General features: G+C 40.1%; 1 protein-coding gene across 1 annotated transcript in view; it reads right to left on the reverse strand.

The window, feature by feature from the left end:
* Positions 1-4743: 4743 nt before the first annotated feature.
* The window catches only part of LOC143283492 (protein lin-28 homolog), a 15748-nt gene continuing 5165 nt past the window's right edge, over positions 4744-15326 (reverse strand). Inside the window, exons 3-4 of the mRNA XM_076589735.1 lie at positions 8079-8251; positions 4744-5047 (exon numbers count right to left, since the gene is read on the reverse strand). Coding sequence (XP_076445850.1) covers positions 4744-5047; positions 8079-8251 — 477 coding nt within the window. The remainder of the gene's footprint in view (positions 5048-8078; positions 8252-15326) is intronic.

Below are 15326 nucleotides of genomic sequence, written 5' to 3' on the forward strand. Positions count from 1 at the left end.
AGAAACTGGGGCAGAACTAAAAAAATAATAAAAATATGATAAACAAAAAAAAACAAAAAAACAAAAAAAATTTTAAAAAAAGACACCACACACCCACTCAATGAACACTGAAGAAGGAGGATGTTGACCACTCGTCAGTACCTCTCTACTAGTTAAGACACACACACACACGGGATGCCAATGATGATGACACTGTGCCAGCTGCCGAGCCACTATATATCACCCTTCACAATATATACCGGCCAGCCATGCAAACCAGTGGAAAGGCACGCGACTCTCTCCTGCTGGACTTCTGCGTATTCTCGACGCGAGAAACACCCTCTGAGGTAGATAGCGGTTGAAATTGCACAACATTGATATGATATAATTACATGCACACGCCACAATAAAATATCCTTGATGGAGGTGGGTTTTTTTTGTTGTTGTTTTTTCGCTTGGGAAAGGGGGTTAAAAAAAAAATTAAAAAAAAAAAAAAAAGGGACCGACCCCCTCGACCCCCCTCCATCCCTCCCTGGCGAGATGAGAGTAAGTCCACTTTTTTTTTCTTTTTTTACTTCTCCCTCCCCCCCCCCCCCCCCCCCTCCCCCCAAGCGCGATGTTCACTTTCTCTACATGACATCTACAGTGTGAAATCTATGTATATTGACTGAATCGTGACGAGCACAAAAAGCATGGAAACTGAAGGAGTTCGTTTATATTATATATATATATATATATATATATATATATATATATAGTTTTGTTCTAAATGACCGCTCGTGATACATTAATACAATCTAAGATGTTTCCCTCTTTCTTTAAAATAAACATTTTTTTTTTTAAATGCTACATTTTCGTGTTGTCTTTTAAATAATGTTTTGGGTTGTCTACCCTTTTGGGGTTCTGGAGATGAGTAGTTTCCCCCCCAATACAGGCCAAACGGCAACCTTGATATCAAAAACATTCAAGATTTTCTGATCGAACAGTCACACACTGTTTAAATAAAAAAATAATAATAATAAAAAAGAAGAAAAAGAAAAAAAAAAGAAAAGAAAATAGCACAATCCATGGCACTGTCCTCCGCAGTCATCTCTCGTTGTTCCGGGGCATGGAACCATTCACTACTCACAGGTGAGCACACGAGATGAAACTCGGTTCTGGTCCTTGGGGGGGGGGGGGGGGACAGGGTTGGGGTGAGTGATGAGAGGGGGTGGGGGTTTAGAGGGGGAGAAATGGTGTATGTAATAATAACATGGCATTCTTTTTTTTTTTTTTCCTTTTTTTTAAAATAACGTATCCTGAGGCATTACTTCACCACCACGCAAAGGAGTGAATCAAATCTGAGTTAAAAATGAGGTAATTGTTTATCTCATTACTGTTTTTGGCAAAATATTTTTTGGTAATAAGCATTTTGATTTTTTTTAATTTTTTTTTTACACTCATAATAATAATACTGATTTTCACTGGAAAAGGGCAACATTAAAACAGTCGCTTAAAAATAATTTGAAAACTCACCGGTAATGAGATTCGTACTTTGTACTACTCACGGGTGACATTATGATTACAATGTGCTGGATAGTCCTGCTCTCTTCTTGGCTGTAAAAAGAAAAGTTTTAAGAACGTTTTTTTGAAATAAAATCCATTATGTGACATCTTTTAACACACATGTTTCTGAAAACAGCACAGTTTGTCAAGCCTAATAAACACATTACAGAAATATACTGAAAAAAACACACAACAACAACAGAAGCTGAACGAGCATTTCACTCAGGTTAATACTGAGACGTAAAACGATCTGACAGGAATATCAATGAAAAAACCATCAAGATGACTTATTTATGGGCTGGCATGGTGGTTTCGAACCCTGTATCCCCAAAAGCTAAAAAGTTCCCCAAAAGCTAAAAAGTAACTAAAAGAAAAAAAGAAAACACACACACAACCAACCCCGCCCCCTCCTACACACACACACACACACACACACACACACAACTTGTATGCACGATGATCTGTGAAGCAGTGCGCTCACACACTCTGAGGAGGGCTGTACCTCCACAAACTGAATCCGGACGTCCCCATCCGTCAAGAGAACATGACAGACAAGACAAAACAAAGTTAACAACCACCTCTAAAAAAAATAATAATAATAAAAATAACAACCTCCAGAGTATTTCTAAAAGGCGCTAAAACGACTCACACAACATCTTTGGTCATGCAGACCGCTAATAAAACAGTGTCACTTCTTCTGGCATGCTGTATCACATAATTATGCACACACACACACACCAAAAAAGTAAACACTGAAAAAAAAAATCAGATTTCAACCATTAAAAAAAAAGATATAAAAAAACACAAAGTTAAATGCAAATTAAGATAACATACCAATCCTTCCACCCCACCCACTAACGTGTATAATACCATAAAAATCTCTCATATACACTTGCGTATCCACACACCAGCCAATAATACATTTATTTTTTCAAAAGTCACCATTCACACCAATTACCCATCAATCTGCCTTTTCCTCTTCTTCCCAATGCACTGTAAAAACGAAACACTAAGAAGAAGAGGAACTTGTTTTGACAACGATGGAACGAAGAAGAGCACTGTTGTCTACAAGGTACACAGTGTCTGCTGTCGTGATGCTGCTGCTGCTGCTGGAGTCATCGTGATGTCAAAGAATACTCCGTGTCACTTAGGGCCGTGAAGGGCACGTTCCTTTCAGACGAAACGTCTGCCTGCCGCGACTGGTTGCCCCTAACATCCCAGTAACACCATGTCCAAAAAAAAAAAAAACACACACTCGCTGCCACGTCAGTGTGCACAATTTACCCGCTAGCTTCTTTCAATATGCTACAATCAACCATACGATCATACATAAATCGAGAAAACGAGACAATAAAGACAAAATAGAAAAAGCAATGATCTAAAAATCTTATTTTAAATTGGGAAAAAAAAATAGAAAAAAAAACAAAAAAAACCACACAAAACGCTCCGATCAATTTATTGTATTATGAAAAAGGAGGAAAAAAAGAAAGAAAAAATGTCCTTTAACAAACATAGAGAGAAATTAATTCAGGAATAAAACCGCCAGTGTAAAATTTTGATTTTGCACACACACAGTATCCCAAACTAAAAGGCAACAAGCTCAAGTTTTGGGGTATGCATGTTTCTGGCCGAACATTCACGGGGAAAAAACTGCAAACAGAAAGACAATATAAGCATTAATTTTAACATTTCAAAGAATGAACAGGTAGATTTTTGCTCAGTCTTTCGGCCAGAACGAACCACCACTGAAAAAAGAAAAGAAAAGAAAGTGGAAATATTAACTCCTTGACTGTAAGCAGAACCTTGGTGAAATGATAGCAGTGTGGTCGAGATATGTAGGCAGTTTAGTAATTTGTGTTGCTACAAGTGCTGAACAAATTAATGCAATCCCAAGACCGAAGAAGTCCAAATGCAGTACTGGTGTCTGATATCCCGACTTGTGAGACAATTCATTGGTATCTCACTGAGGTGACACCCCTTCACTGACAAGCACGCTGGTCAGCAGCACTGAAGGGGTTAACCAGGACAAACATTCAAAATAACGCATGCTTCTTGTGCGTCCCCCTTGTGTACGGCACGTAAGGCTGGTATGGCGGATGACTGGTTTCTCCACATCCAGCCTTTTTTGATCCACGATAAACACTGGTTGGTTGGGGGGAGCGCCCAGACGCCCACGGCTTGGGGACGGGGATGTTCTGGGTTAATATTGATAGGTTCTCTCTATGTTTGTGCCAGGAGGGGTGGTGGGGGTGGGGGTGAGGTGTGGGGGGGGGGGAGCAGGGGGTGGGTGTGGTTCTGTAAAAAAATGGTTTCCATGCTTTACGTTGTACGCCAAAACAAAACTGAGGTTTATTTATACCTCCACTGGGTCCTCCTCCTCACCCATACGGATCATGTCATCACAATCCGTAGCCTGCCAGCACGACAAAGCACCAACTGGACACACAGCCACACACATCCAACAAACTGCCTCTGTGAGGCGCTGCATTGACTCTTCTTTGGGCTGATGGAGAAGAAGAGGAATCAACAGAAGACAGCCTTTCTCTCAACTGGTTCATGTTCACGTCCACAGGAGACCAAACCAGATCTTGGAGGACTCTGGGCTACTTGCTTTTAGTTCTCTCTCTCTCTCTCTCTCTCTCGCCTATCCGGCTAGAGACTTCAAAAAGCAAGATTTTTTTTTTTAATGCCATAGGTCTTTCTATGGGTGCAGGGGCTAACGTCTGGTGACAACAGTTCTGTCTAGAATGGAAACCAACGCCTGGCTGGGAAGAACATCCACACTCTGCAGAAAAGCTTCACCACCACATTCAAACACAACAAAACCACCTCCCTACTCAGCACTCCCCCACTCATTTCAAACAACAACATCTACTGGTACACACGAAAGAATAGAAAAGTTGGAACCGAAGGTTGTCGAACGGTTGAAAAGATACACTCACACACAATATAAAATAAAAATTTATAAAAAATTATAAAAAAATAATAATTAAAAAAATAAATAAATAAAATTCCAGAAAAAAAGAGACCCGAACGATCATTAAAAAACCAAACGGTTCCAAAGAGATACACCAATACAAACAGAGGAAAAATCAAAATTTGAAAATGAAAAAAAGATTATTCAGCATATGGGAGGGGGGGGTGGGGGAAAGAAGGTTTTGGGCGTCGTCCGACTCCCGCCTAACCCGCCTACCCGCCCACACACACACGCACGCACACTCAGTGAGCGACGAACAAGCCACCGTTGGTGCCCACCATGTTGTACGTCGGTCCATTGAAGCCACTACCACCACCGTTGTAGCCGCCACCACCACCGTTGTAGCCGCCACCGTTGAAGCCACTACCACCGTTAAAGCCACCACTGGTCCCAGGGCCTCCAGCTGCCCCCCTGGGTCCCCTGGGTCGCTCCGGGCAGTCCGCGATCAGGTGGTCCAAAGCCTTGCAGTTGTGGCAGCGCTTGGGCGACGGCCCTTGCGGGCACTTGGCGGCCAGGTGGTTGGTGAACTCACCGCAGTTGTAGCACCTGCCGCCACACACACACACACACACACACACACACACACAGATATACACGCGCGCGCGCGTGCAAACACACACACACACGCGCGCGCGCGCGCGCGCGCACGCAGACACACAGACACACACACAAAACACACACACACACACAACACACACACACACACAACACACACAGACACACACAGACACACACACACACACACACAGATGAGATTGGAGATTTCTGATTCATTGAGAATTTCTATTTCAGTCTGAAATCACTACACTACCTTTAATGATTTAAACGGACTTTTTTTTTTTTTCAAAAATAAAAATATGCCACTTGATATATATTTTATAGACTTGTCTGAAGACTCGTGCCAGAACAATCCCTCGTTACCCAGTGACTTCATAACACAGTCAAACTGGCCACTTGGTCAAACACAATGCTCCAGAAACAAAACGGAAATCCACAAAAAACAACACAGAAATCCACCCAAAACAAACACAATTTCATCAAAACCAAACGCAAATCCACCCGAACACTAATCCACCCCAAACAAAATACTAATCCACCCCAAACAAAATACTAATCCACCCGAACACTAATCCACCCCAAACAAAACACTAATCCACCTCAAACAAAACACAAATCCACTCCAAACAAAATAATCCACCCCAAACAAAACACTAATCCACCCCAAAGCACAAATCCACACCAAACAAAATACAAATCCACCCCAAACAAACACTAATCCACCCGAAACAAACACTAATCCGCCCAAACAAAACAGTGATCCACCCGAACACTAATCCACCCAAACAAAATTACTAATCCACCCCAAACACTAATCCACCCCAAAACAAAACACTTATCCACCCCAAACAAAACACTAATCCACCCCAAACAAAAACTAATCCACCCCAAACAAACACAAATCCACCCCAAACAAAACACTAATACACCCTGAACAAAACACTAATCCACCCTGAACAAAACACTAATCCACCCTGAACAAAACACTAATTCACCCCAAACAAAACTATTCCACCCCAAACAAAATACTAATCCGCCCCGAACAAAAACCAACATGAAATCAACCAAAACAAAACACAAATCCACCCCAAACAAAACACTAATCCACCCCAAACAAAACACTAATTCACCCCAAACAAAATACTAATCCACCCCAAACAAAACTATTCCACCCCAAACAAAATACTAATCCGCCCCGAACAAAAACCAACATGAAATCAACCAAAACAAAACACAAATCCACCCCAAACAAAACACAAATCCATCCCAAACAAAACACTAATCCACCAAAAAACAACAAAAAACATAAAAACCAATATATGAAATCAACCAAAACAAAGCACAAATCCACAAAAAACACACAAAAATCCACAAGAAACAACAGATATCTACCAAAAGGAAACTAAGTAATAAAACAAGGAAATAAGGAAAAACAAAACAAAAACAACAACAAAAACAAACAAACAAAAAACAAAAAGATAACGTCAACAGAAAGCACATACCCTAACACAATACCTATATATATTCTTATTCTTGTTGCTTATAGTCCAGCCGACCGCACAGGGCCATATACCCAAACACAAAATCCACCAAAATAAAAATAAAAATCCATCACAAACGAAACGAAATCCACCACAAAACAAAAACACAAAACCACCAAAAGCAACGTCTACAGTTGTTCAAGAAAACGTCCTTTCAACAGCAACACAAATCTATCCGAAGGTAACGTCAAAGTTCACTCAGTACAAAAATTACACATTCTTTCAAAAATCACAGCTTCAACTCATTCAGTGAAACAGCATTTCAACAAACAAACAACATTCATCATGTTTTGAAAATTCATCAAAACGGCACAAAAAAACCAAATGCACCAAAAAACGGTCTGTAGACTCATTCAGTGAAAAACAGCATGGCACGTCAAACATATCTAATCCAATGACCGCAGCATTCCTGAGGTTTGTAATCACAATCTTTTATTTTATTTTATTTTTTGGTTATTTTCCTTTTAGATTTGAATTCAGGGGGTACACTTTGCTGTTGTGCTTTATTATTCAAATTCAAGGAGAATTGATTTTTTTCAATAACTATCAGAAACAACGAGGAGGTTTTAGAAGAAGAAAAAAAGAAGCCAAATATGCATTAGAAATAAACAGATAGATAAATAAATAGATATCTAAATAAATAATTCAAAATTGTCTTTTTCTTGATTAGAAAGAACCAAACAATGAGAGAGAAAAAAAACAAACTTGACGCAAGCACTCTAAAAGGCCCAGGAACACCCTTGGTTTTATCACACGCACACGGGACCGACACAGACACGTCATACTGAACTAACTTAACGGTACTTCCGGGACAGACACAGACACGTCATACTGAACCAACTTAACGGTACTTCCGGGACAGACACAGACACGTCATACTGAACTAGTTTCAGTTTCAGTTTCACTTTCTCAAGGAGGCGTCACTGCGTTCGGACAAATCCATACACGCTACACCACATCTGCCGAGCAGATGCCCGACCAGCAGCATAACCCAACGCGCTTAGTCAGGCCTTGAGTGCATGCTTACATATTTGTGTACCTATGAAAGTGGATTTCATTTTACGTAATTTCGCCAGAGGACAACACTCTCGTTGCCATGGGTTCTTTTTCAGTGCGCCAAGTGCGTGCTGCACACGGGACCTCGGTTTATCGTCTCATCCGAAAGACTAGACGCTCAGTTTGATTTTCCAGTCAAACTTAGGAGAAAGGGCGAGAGCGGGATTCGAACCCACACCCTCACGGACTCTCTGTATTGGCAGCTGAGCGTCTTAACCATTCTGCCACCTTCCTCAACTAACTTTACGGTACTTTCAAAACAGACACATCATACTGACCTACAGTATATGACACCAAACTAACTTTACGGTACTTTCACGACAGACATAGACACATCATACTGACCTAATTTTACGGCAATGTCACTTCTTACAGGCAGGCAGACAGACACACACACACACACACACACACCCCGTACTGACCTAACTTTGCGGTACTTCTTCCTTGACATAGGTCTCCGGTCGCTGCCTCGGACCTCCCCGCCTCCTAGAGCAGTCACATTGCGGGCCTCGTATCCTTTGTCAGATCGAACAGTGTTAAATTCGACCACCTCGTCGTCCCCCAGGCTCCTGAATCCCGACTTGAAGATCTGGCTCTGCAGTGGTACAAAGGAGTGGAATTTTTGTTACATCATATCCAGTCGCAGCGTTTCGTTCGTTCATAGTCTGTTCTAAGATCTAAGATGATGCTATTAAGACTTGAAAATCAATCGTATCATTATTATTATTACTGTCATTATTTTTCTTACTTCTATCATCATCATCTTTTTTTCTTTTTTTTTCTACTTAGAAATCATCATTTCTGAAAATCAAGAGCAAGGGAAGATTTATTCAACTGAAAAGGGGACAGTGGAGGGGGCGAAGGGACTGAAGGAGAGAGAGAGAGAGAGAGAGAGAGAGAGAGAGAGAGAGAGAGAGAGATTGGACATTTGAATGTTATCGTTTAGAAAGGTAGATTTCTGTGGCACATTAAAACACAAAATGTCGAACTTGTGTCTCTCAGAACACCACAAACTTCATGGTATCCCAGAACAACACAACACGTAGTTGTGTCTTCCAGAACAACACAACATGTAGTTGACAGTCTCCAAGAACAACACAACGTGTAGTTGACAGTCTCCAATAACAACACAACATGTAGTTGACAGTCTCCCAAAACAACACAACATGTAGTTGACAGTCTCCCAAAACAACACAACATGTAGCCGAGTCTCCAAGAACAACACAACATGTAGTTGACAGTCTCCAAGAACAACACAACGTGTAGTTGACAGTCTCCAATAACAACACAACATGTAGCCGAGTCTCCAAGAACAACACAACATGTAGTTGACAGTCTCCAAGAACAACACAACGTGTAGTTGACAGTCTCCAATAACAACACAACATGTAGTTGACAGTCTCCCAAAACAACACAACATGTAGCCGAGTCTCCAAGAACAACACAACATGTAGTTGACAGTCTCCCAGAACAACACAACATGTAGTTGACATCGTTTCTCCCAGAACACCACAACATGTAGTTGACAGTCTCCCAAAACAACACAACATGTAGCCGAGTCTCCAAGAACAACACAACATGTAGTTGACAGTCTCGAAGAACAACACAACGTGTAGTTGACAGTCTCCAATAACAACACAACATGTAGTTGACAGTCTCCCAAAACAACACAACATGTAGCCGAGTCTCCAAGAACAACACAACATGTAGTTGACAGTCTCCCAGAACAACACAACATGTAGTTGACATCGTTTCTCCCAGAACACCACAACATGTAGTTGACAGTCTCCCAAAACAACACAACATGTAGCTGAGTCTCCCAAAACAACACAACATGTAGCTGAGTCTCGCAGAACAACACAACATGTAGTTGACAGTCTCCCAGAACAACACAGCATGTAGTTGAGTTTCCCAAAATCGACACAACATGTAGCTGACAGTCTCCTAGAACAACATGTAGTTGACAGTCTCCCAAAACAACACAACATGTAGTTGACAGTCTCCCAAAACAACACAACATGTAGTTGACAGTCTCCCAGAACAACACAACATGCAGTTGAGTCTCCCAAAACAACACAACATGTAGTTGACAGTCTCCCAGAACACAACATGCAGTTGACAGTCTTCCAGAACAACGCAGCATGTAGTTGACAGTCTCCCAGAACAACGCAGCATGTAGTTGACAGTCTTACAGAACAACACAACATGTAGTTGACAGTCTTCCAGAACACCACAACATGTAGTTGACAGTCTCCCAGAACAACGCAGCATGTAGTTGACAGTCTTCCAGAACAACGCAGCATGTAGTTGACAGTTTTCCAGAACAACGCAACATGTAGTTGACAGTCTTCCAGAACAACACAACATGTAGTTGACAGTCTTCCAGAACAACACAACCTGTAGTTGACAGTCTTCCAGAACAACACAACCTGTAGTTGACAGTCTTCCAGAACAACGCAGCATGTAGTTGACAGTCTTCCAGAACAACACAACATGTAGTTGACAGTTTCCCAGAACAACACAACATGTAGTTGACAGTTTCCAAGAACAACACAACATGTAGTTGACAGTCTCCCAGAACAAAACATGTCAAAGCAAAAGTAGTATATATTGTCACAGAACATTCATCAGCACTTGATCGTTTGGTCCAACATTTGCCATATTGTGTGTGATGGTCTCTGCTGTGGTCTGAGATATTTTGTAGGGTGAGTGACGAACCTATGGATGTACAATTAATTTCCAAACGGATGAACAAAGATGTGTACATCTATATTGTATTGTACAATACTAATAAAGTAACACAATCCCTCGTTCAAACTTCACATTTCCGTTCCACTTGATGCTAGGGGGAAAAAAACCATTAAACACTTATAATTTCCACTGCATTTGATCCTGGAAATCACCTCTGAGACATTAAAAAAAACAAAAACAATAAAAACACTGCATTTGATCCTGGAAATAACCTCTGAGACTTATTTAAAAACAACAACAACAACAACCCCTAAAAACACCGCATTTGATCCTGAGACTTATCTATAAAAAACCCCACTAATTTTGACCCTGGAAATAACCTCTGAGACTTATCTTTATTAAAAAAAGAAAAAAAAGAAAAAAAACCCCACTAAATTTGATCCTGGAAATAACTTCTGAGATTTATCTTTACAAAAAAAAACCCCACTAAATTTGATCCTGGAAATAACCTCTGCGACATTTTTTTTTTTAAGAAAAAAAGAAACAATGCATTTGATCCTGGAAATAACCTCTTAGACATATTATAAAAAAAAAAAAAAAAAAGAAACACTGATCCTGGAAATAACCTCTGAGACTTATCTTTAAAAAAAAAAAACAATTAAAAAAAAACAAAAACAAACAACAACTGTACACAACACAGCAGAAGCAAAGACAACCATCCGCGTGCATTAGATTATATCATACTGAGCACATTGCACACATTTTTGCGCAATTTAAATCTTTGAAATCAAAACCGATATTAAAGCATGGTCGTACACACACACACACACACACACACACACACACACACACACACACACACACACATTTTATACACACACACACACACACACACACTCAACACGACATACCAGGTCTACAACAGTAACGGCATAATGAAGTAGATAATTTCGCTAAACGTTAAAAATATATATGGTAATACTGAAGGGGAAAAAAAAATCACAAGAACTTGAGAACGTTTTTCTTTTTCGTAAACGATTCCTCTACAACTTGTACACAAAATTAAAGTTTCAATTATCATGAAATTTAAAAGCGTACAAACCAGCATTAATTGGTTTCATAACGGACTGTTCGTCTAGATCACAGTAATCAAACTATACTGCAGATAGTTTTTTTTTTCCACCAACTTCATTGTAGCATTATAAATTAAATACAAAATGCGTGATCTTCACCATAAACATCATTGTTATTGAGCATAAACATCTTACACACACACATCAAAAAAAAAAAAAAAAAATCACAAGGCCAGATTTCATTTTCTTAAAAATGAAAGAAAAGTAATATGGAATCCACCGTTTCTTGTCCGGTTGGGATCACATCATTCATGTATCTATTTCATAGAAAGAAAGAAAGGTTTCAGTTTCTCAAGGAGGCGTCACTGCGTTCGGTCAAATCCATGTACGCAACACCACATCTGCCAGCAACATAACCCAACGCGCCAAGTCAGGCTTTGAGTGCATGCATGTATGTTTATACAGAGTGGATTTCAGTTTACAGAATTTTGCCAGTTGACTGCTAACACTCTCGTTGCCATGGGTTCTTTTTCGGTGCGCAAAGCACGTGCTGCACACGGGGCCTCGATTTATCGTCTCGTCCGAATGACTAAGACGCTCAGTTTGATTTTCCAAACTAAGGAGAGACGGCGAGAGCGGGATTCGAACCAAGGTCCCTCACAGACTGTACTGGCAGGTGAGCGTCTTTACCATTCTGCCAGGTTCAGAGGAAAAAAAAAAGAAAACATAATAATAATAATATTTATATAGCGCTGACTCTTGTGGAGAGACAAATCTAAGCGCTTTCACACCACGCATACATAACTCTAAAACTGAAGACAAGGAACAGGCAGGGAAGGGAGGCTATCATGTGAAGAGGTGGGTTTTAAGGCCAGACTTGAAAGAGCTACACCCCCACTGCATGATGGATGGACTGATGAGCAAGACCTATATAATGTCACTGATGGACAGGAAATGCAAGGACGGATATAGGAAAGATGAGGGAAGCGAGAGAGAGAGAGAGAGAGAGAGAGAGAGAAGATCGTTCTTCAATGGAAGAGGATGCCCAAGACAAACGTCAGTGGAAAGGAAACAGAGCAATGCTTTACCACTGGTGTGAATGGGATGTTCTCCAGTTGTCACTCGTTCCAACGTGGAGGCTTTAAAAAAAAAAAAAAAGTATGTGGCGGATGATCATAATCATATTCTGTCATCAGGATTTCCACATTCCATTTTTATCCTCCGTTTTTTTCCCCTTGAATTTCTAAACACTGACATGAGTTACGGGATCTCTAATATGCGTACGCAACAGATTTTCTACATGCTGTTTTCAAACGGAGAAGGAAGGAATAGCTGGACCCCTTTTATGTATAATATATATATATATATATATATATATATATATATATGTGTGTGTGTGTGTGTGTGTGTGTGTGTGTGTGTGTGTGTTATTGTTGTCGTTGTTCCAGTGTTTTACTGATCTGAACGAAAAGATCTGTATGTTGTTTTGATTCATCGACATCGTCGATATGCCCCACTAAACGTGCAGCCAGTTAGTCCCTGTAATGGAAAAACACAGGACAGGCGTGGGTGAATCTCTCCCTGTGGTCTGCGATTTTCTTGTGAAACACTACGTACAGTGACACAGATCATTTTCACGCGTTGGAAGCAACCGTGGCAATTGCGTCTGACAGTCCGGTTAGGGGCAGAAAATGGATCACCACATCGACTGGATTTGTCGGCTGCGGACTACTGCCAGAAAGGCGAACACGAAGAGCAAGAGAAGAAGAAGAAGAAGAAGAAGAAAATAAATGCAACTGATGATTTCTACCTTAAACGCTGCTGCTTCTTCGTTCGTGGGCTGCAACTCCCACGTTCACTCGTATACGTACACGGATGGGCTTTTACGTGTATGGCCGTTTTTATACCCCGCCATATAGGCAGCCATACTCCATATATAATATATATATCTTTATCACAACACGGAGTGGTGGCTATTTCAGCTGGGGACCAGAAACTAACCCCTGTTCTGAACAGAATTGCAAAAACCGATTTTTAGAATCACGTGAATTAATTAAAATTGCAACGCGTAGCTGGATAATTTGCACAACCTTTCTTCCAAAGCAACATTTCTCTGTTCGTTTGCTGGCCACTGCTCACTGATGAATACAAATACAGCCGACTCACATTTCTGCGTTTGCGACGCCAAATTAACAAAATTAAAACCGAATATTTCCACAAGTCCAGCACAGCAAGCTCACTAACTCAATGAACACGATTGGTTCAAACCAACACCAACCACTCAGAATCGTGAAGTTTTACAACTCGTCCGATGGTATAATAAATCTTCGTCTTCACTTCATGAAAGCGAAAGTAGAAAACTTATGCTCATTCTTATGAAACACTATCAAGCGACCGTTCATGTTATAAATGCGTTGAGAATTACCCTTATCCCCCCACCATCCCCGTCACACACAAGCTTCCACCTCCTCCTTCCCGCTCCAAGAACCCCTATGCAAACATACTGGATGACACTTTATAAAAAATAATAATCATAATAATATAATAAAATTTAAAAAAGCCACAGTTCATACGAAAATTCCCGCAAATAAGAAACAAGCTGGAATCACACATACACGCAGACTCGATCGCCATTAATTTTGTCTAGGAAAAAAAAAAAGGACAAAACAAAATTAAGACAGGAAAGCAAAACAAACAAACTAATATTATTTCTCGCAATGACTAGGACCTAATTTGTCTTCAGGTGCAATCTAAAGTTAACCAAAGACCACTTCTCCGCAGTATGTGTGTAGTCTACATGCACATACCAGATCAGGAAGTATGGTTAGCTGTCAAGTTTAATCCAAAAAATAATACATATAAAATATTTTAAAAAGTTCGAGCTGCAAATATTGCTTTTTTCTCCTCTTCTTTTTTGCGCTTATCCCCTCGCTTATCAGTCCTGAAACATCAGTTTTTCTTGCAGTTCAATTACTGGAAGTATTGTTCATATCACTTACACCATTTCAACACACAGGATTAGTGCGAGTGTTGTTGTGATGGTGGTGTTGTTTTCCTAGACCTTTGTTCGGATAAACATTCCATTTCATACTGTTGTTAACAAAAAAAGTTTTTATCTCTTTCATTTTTCTACAGAGCTATGCAGGCGTGTAAATGACTGGTGTGAAAGCGCTTAGATTTGTCTCTGCACAAGATTCGGCGCTATATAAATACTATCATCACGATCATTATCAGAAGTAAACAAGACGAAAATCGCTGGGGACAATATTTTTGAAGTTTGCATTTCATCTTCTTTGTTCTGGGTCATTGTCAGGCCATTCGCTTGAGGGATTGTTGTGAAAAGGCCAAAAGTTTCAGCAAGTACCTTTCAAAAATTACAACTGAAATTCACCTTTGAAAAAGATATGTTTACTCAGCTCAATAACGTTCGCACTTATGCAGAGTGGACGAAAAAAACAACAAACAAACAAACAAAAACAACTATTCTCGTGCATAGTTTGAATCTGATAATATTTACTGTTCCCGATCTCTCTCTTTCTCCCATACTCTCCCTATCAGCCCCCCCCCCCGCCCCCCCGCATATTATATATATATATATATATATATATATATATATATATATATATATATATGTATATATATATATATATATATATATATATATATATATATATATAATCATAAACTCAGCAGTCATCCGTGATCATGATCTTTTATATTCCCAGATAAGACCAAAGAAGAAGAAGAAGAAGAAGAGAGAGAGAGAGAGAGACGTACTTATGAATCCTCAAAGTCGATTGATGAAAAACTTAAATGAAAATGAAAGTAAAGACAGAAAAAGTCAGAGAGATGGAGAGACGGGGTGGTGGTGGGGGTGTGGGGGTGGGGGGGGAGAGAGAGAGAGGA

The sequence above is a fragment of the Babylonia areolata genome, chromosome 6 (genome assembly GCF_041734735.1).
Source record: "Babylonia areolata isolate BAREFJ2019XMU chromosome 6, ASM4173473v1, whole genome shotgun sequence".
Lineage (NCBI taxonomy): Eukaryota > Metazoa > Mollusca > Gastropoda > Neogastropoda > Buccinidae > Babylonia > Babylonia areolata.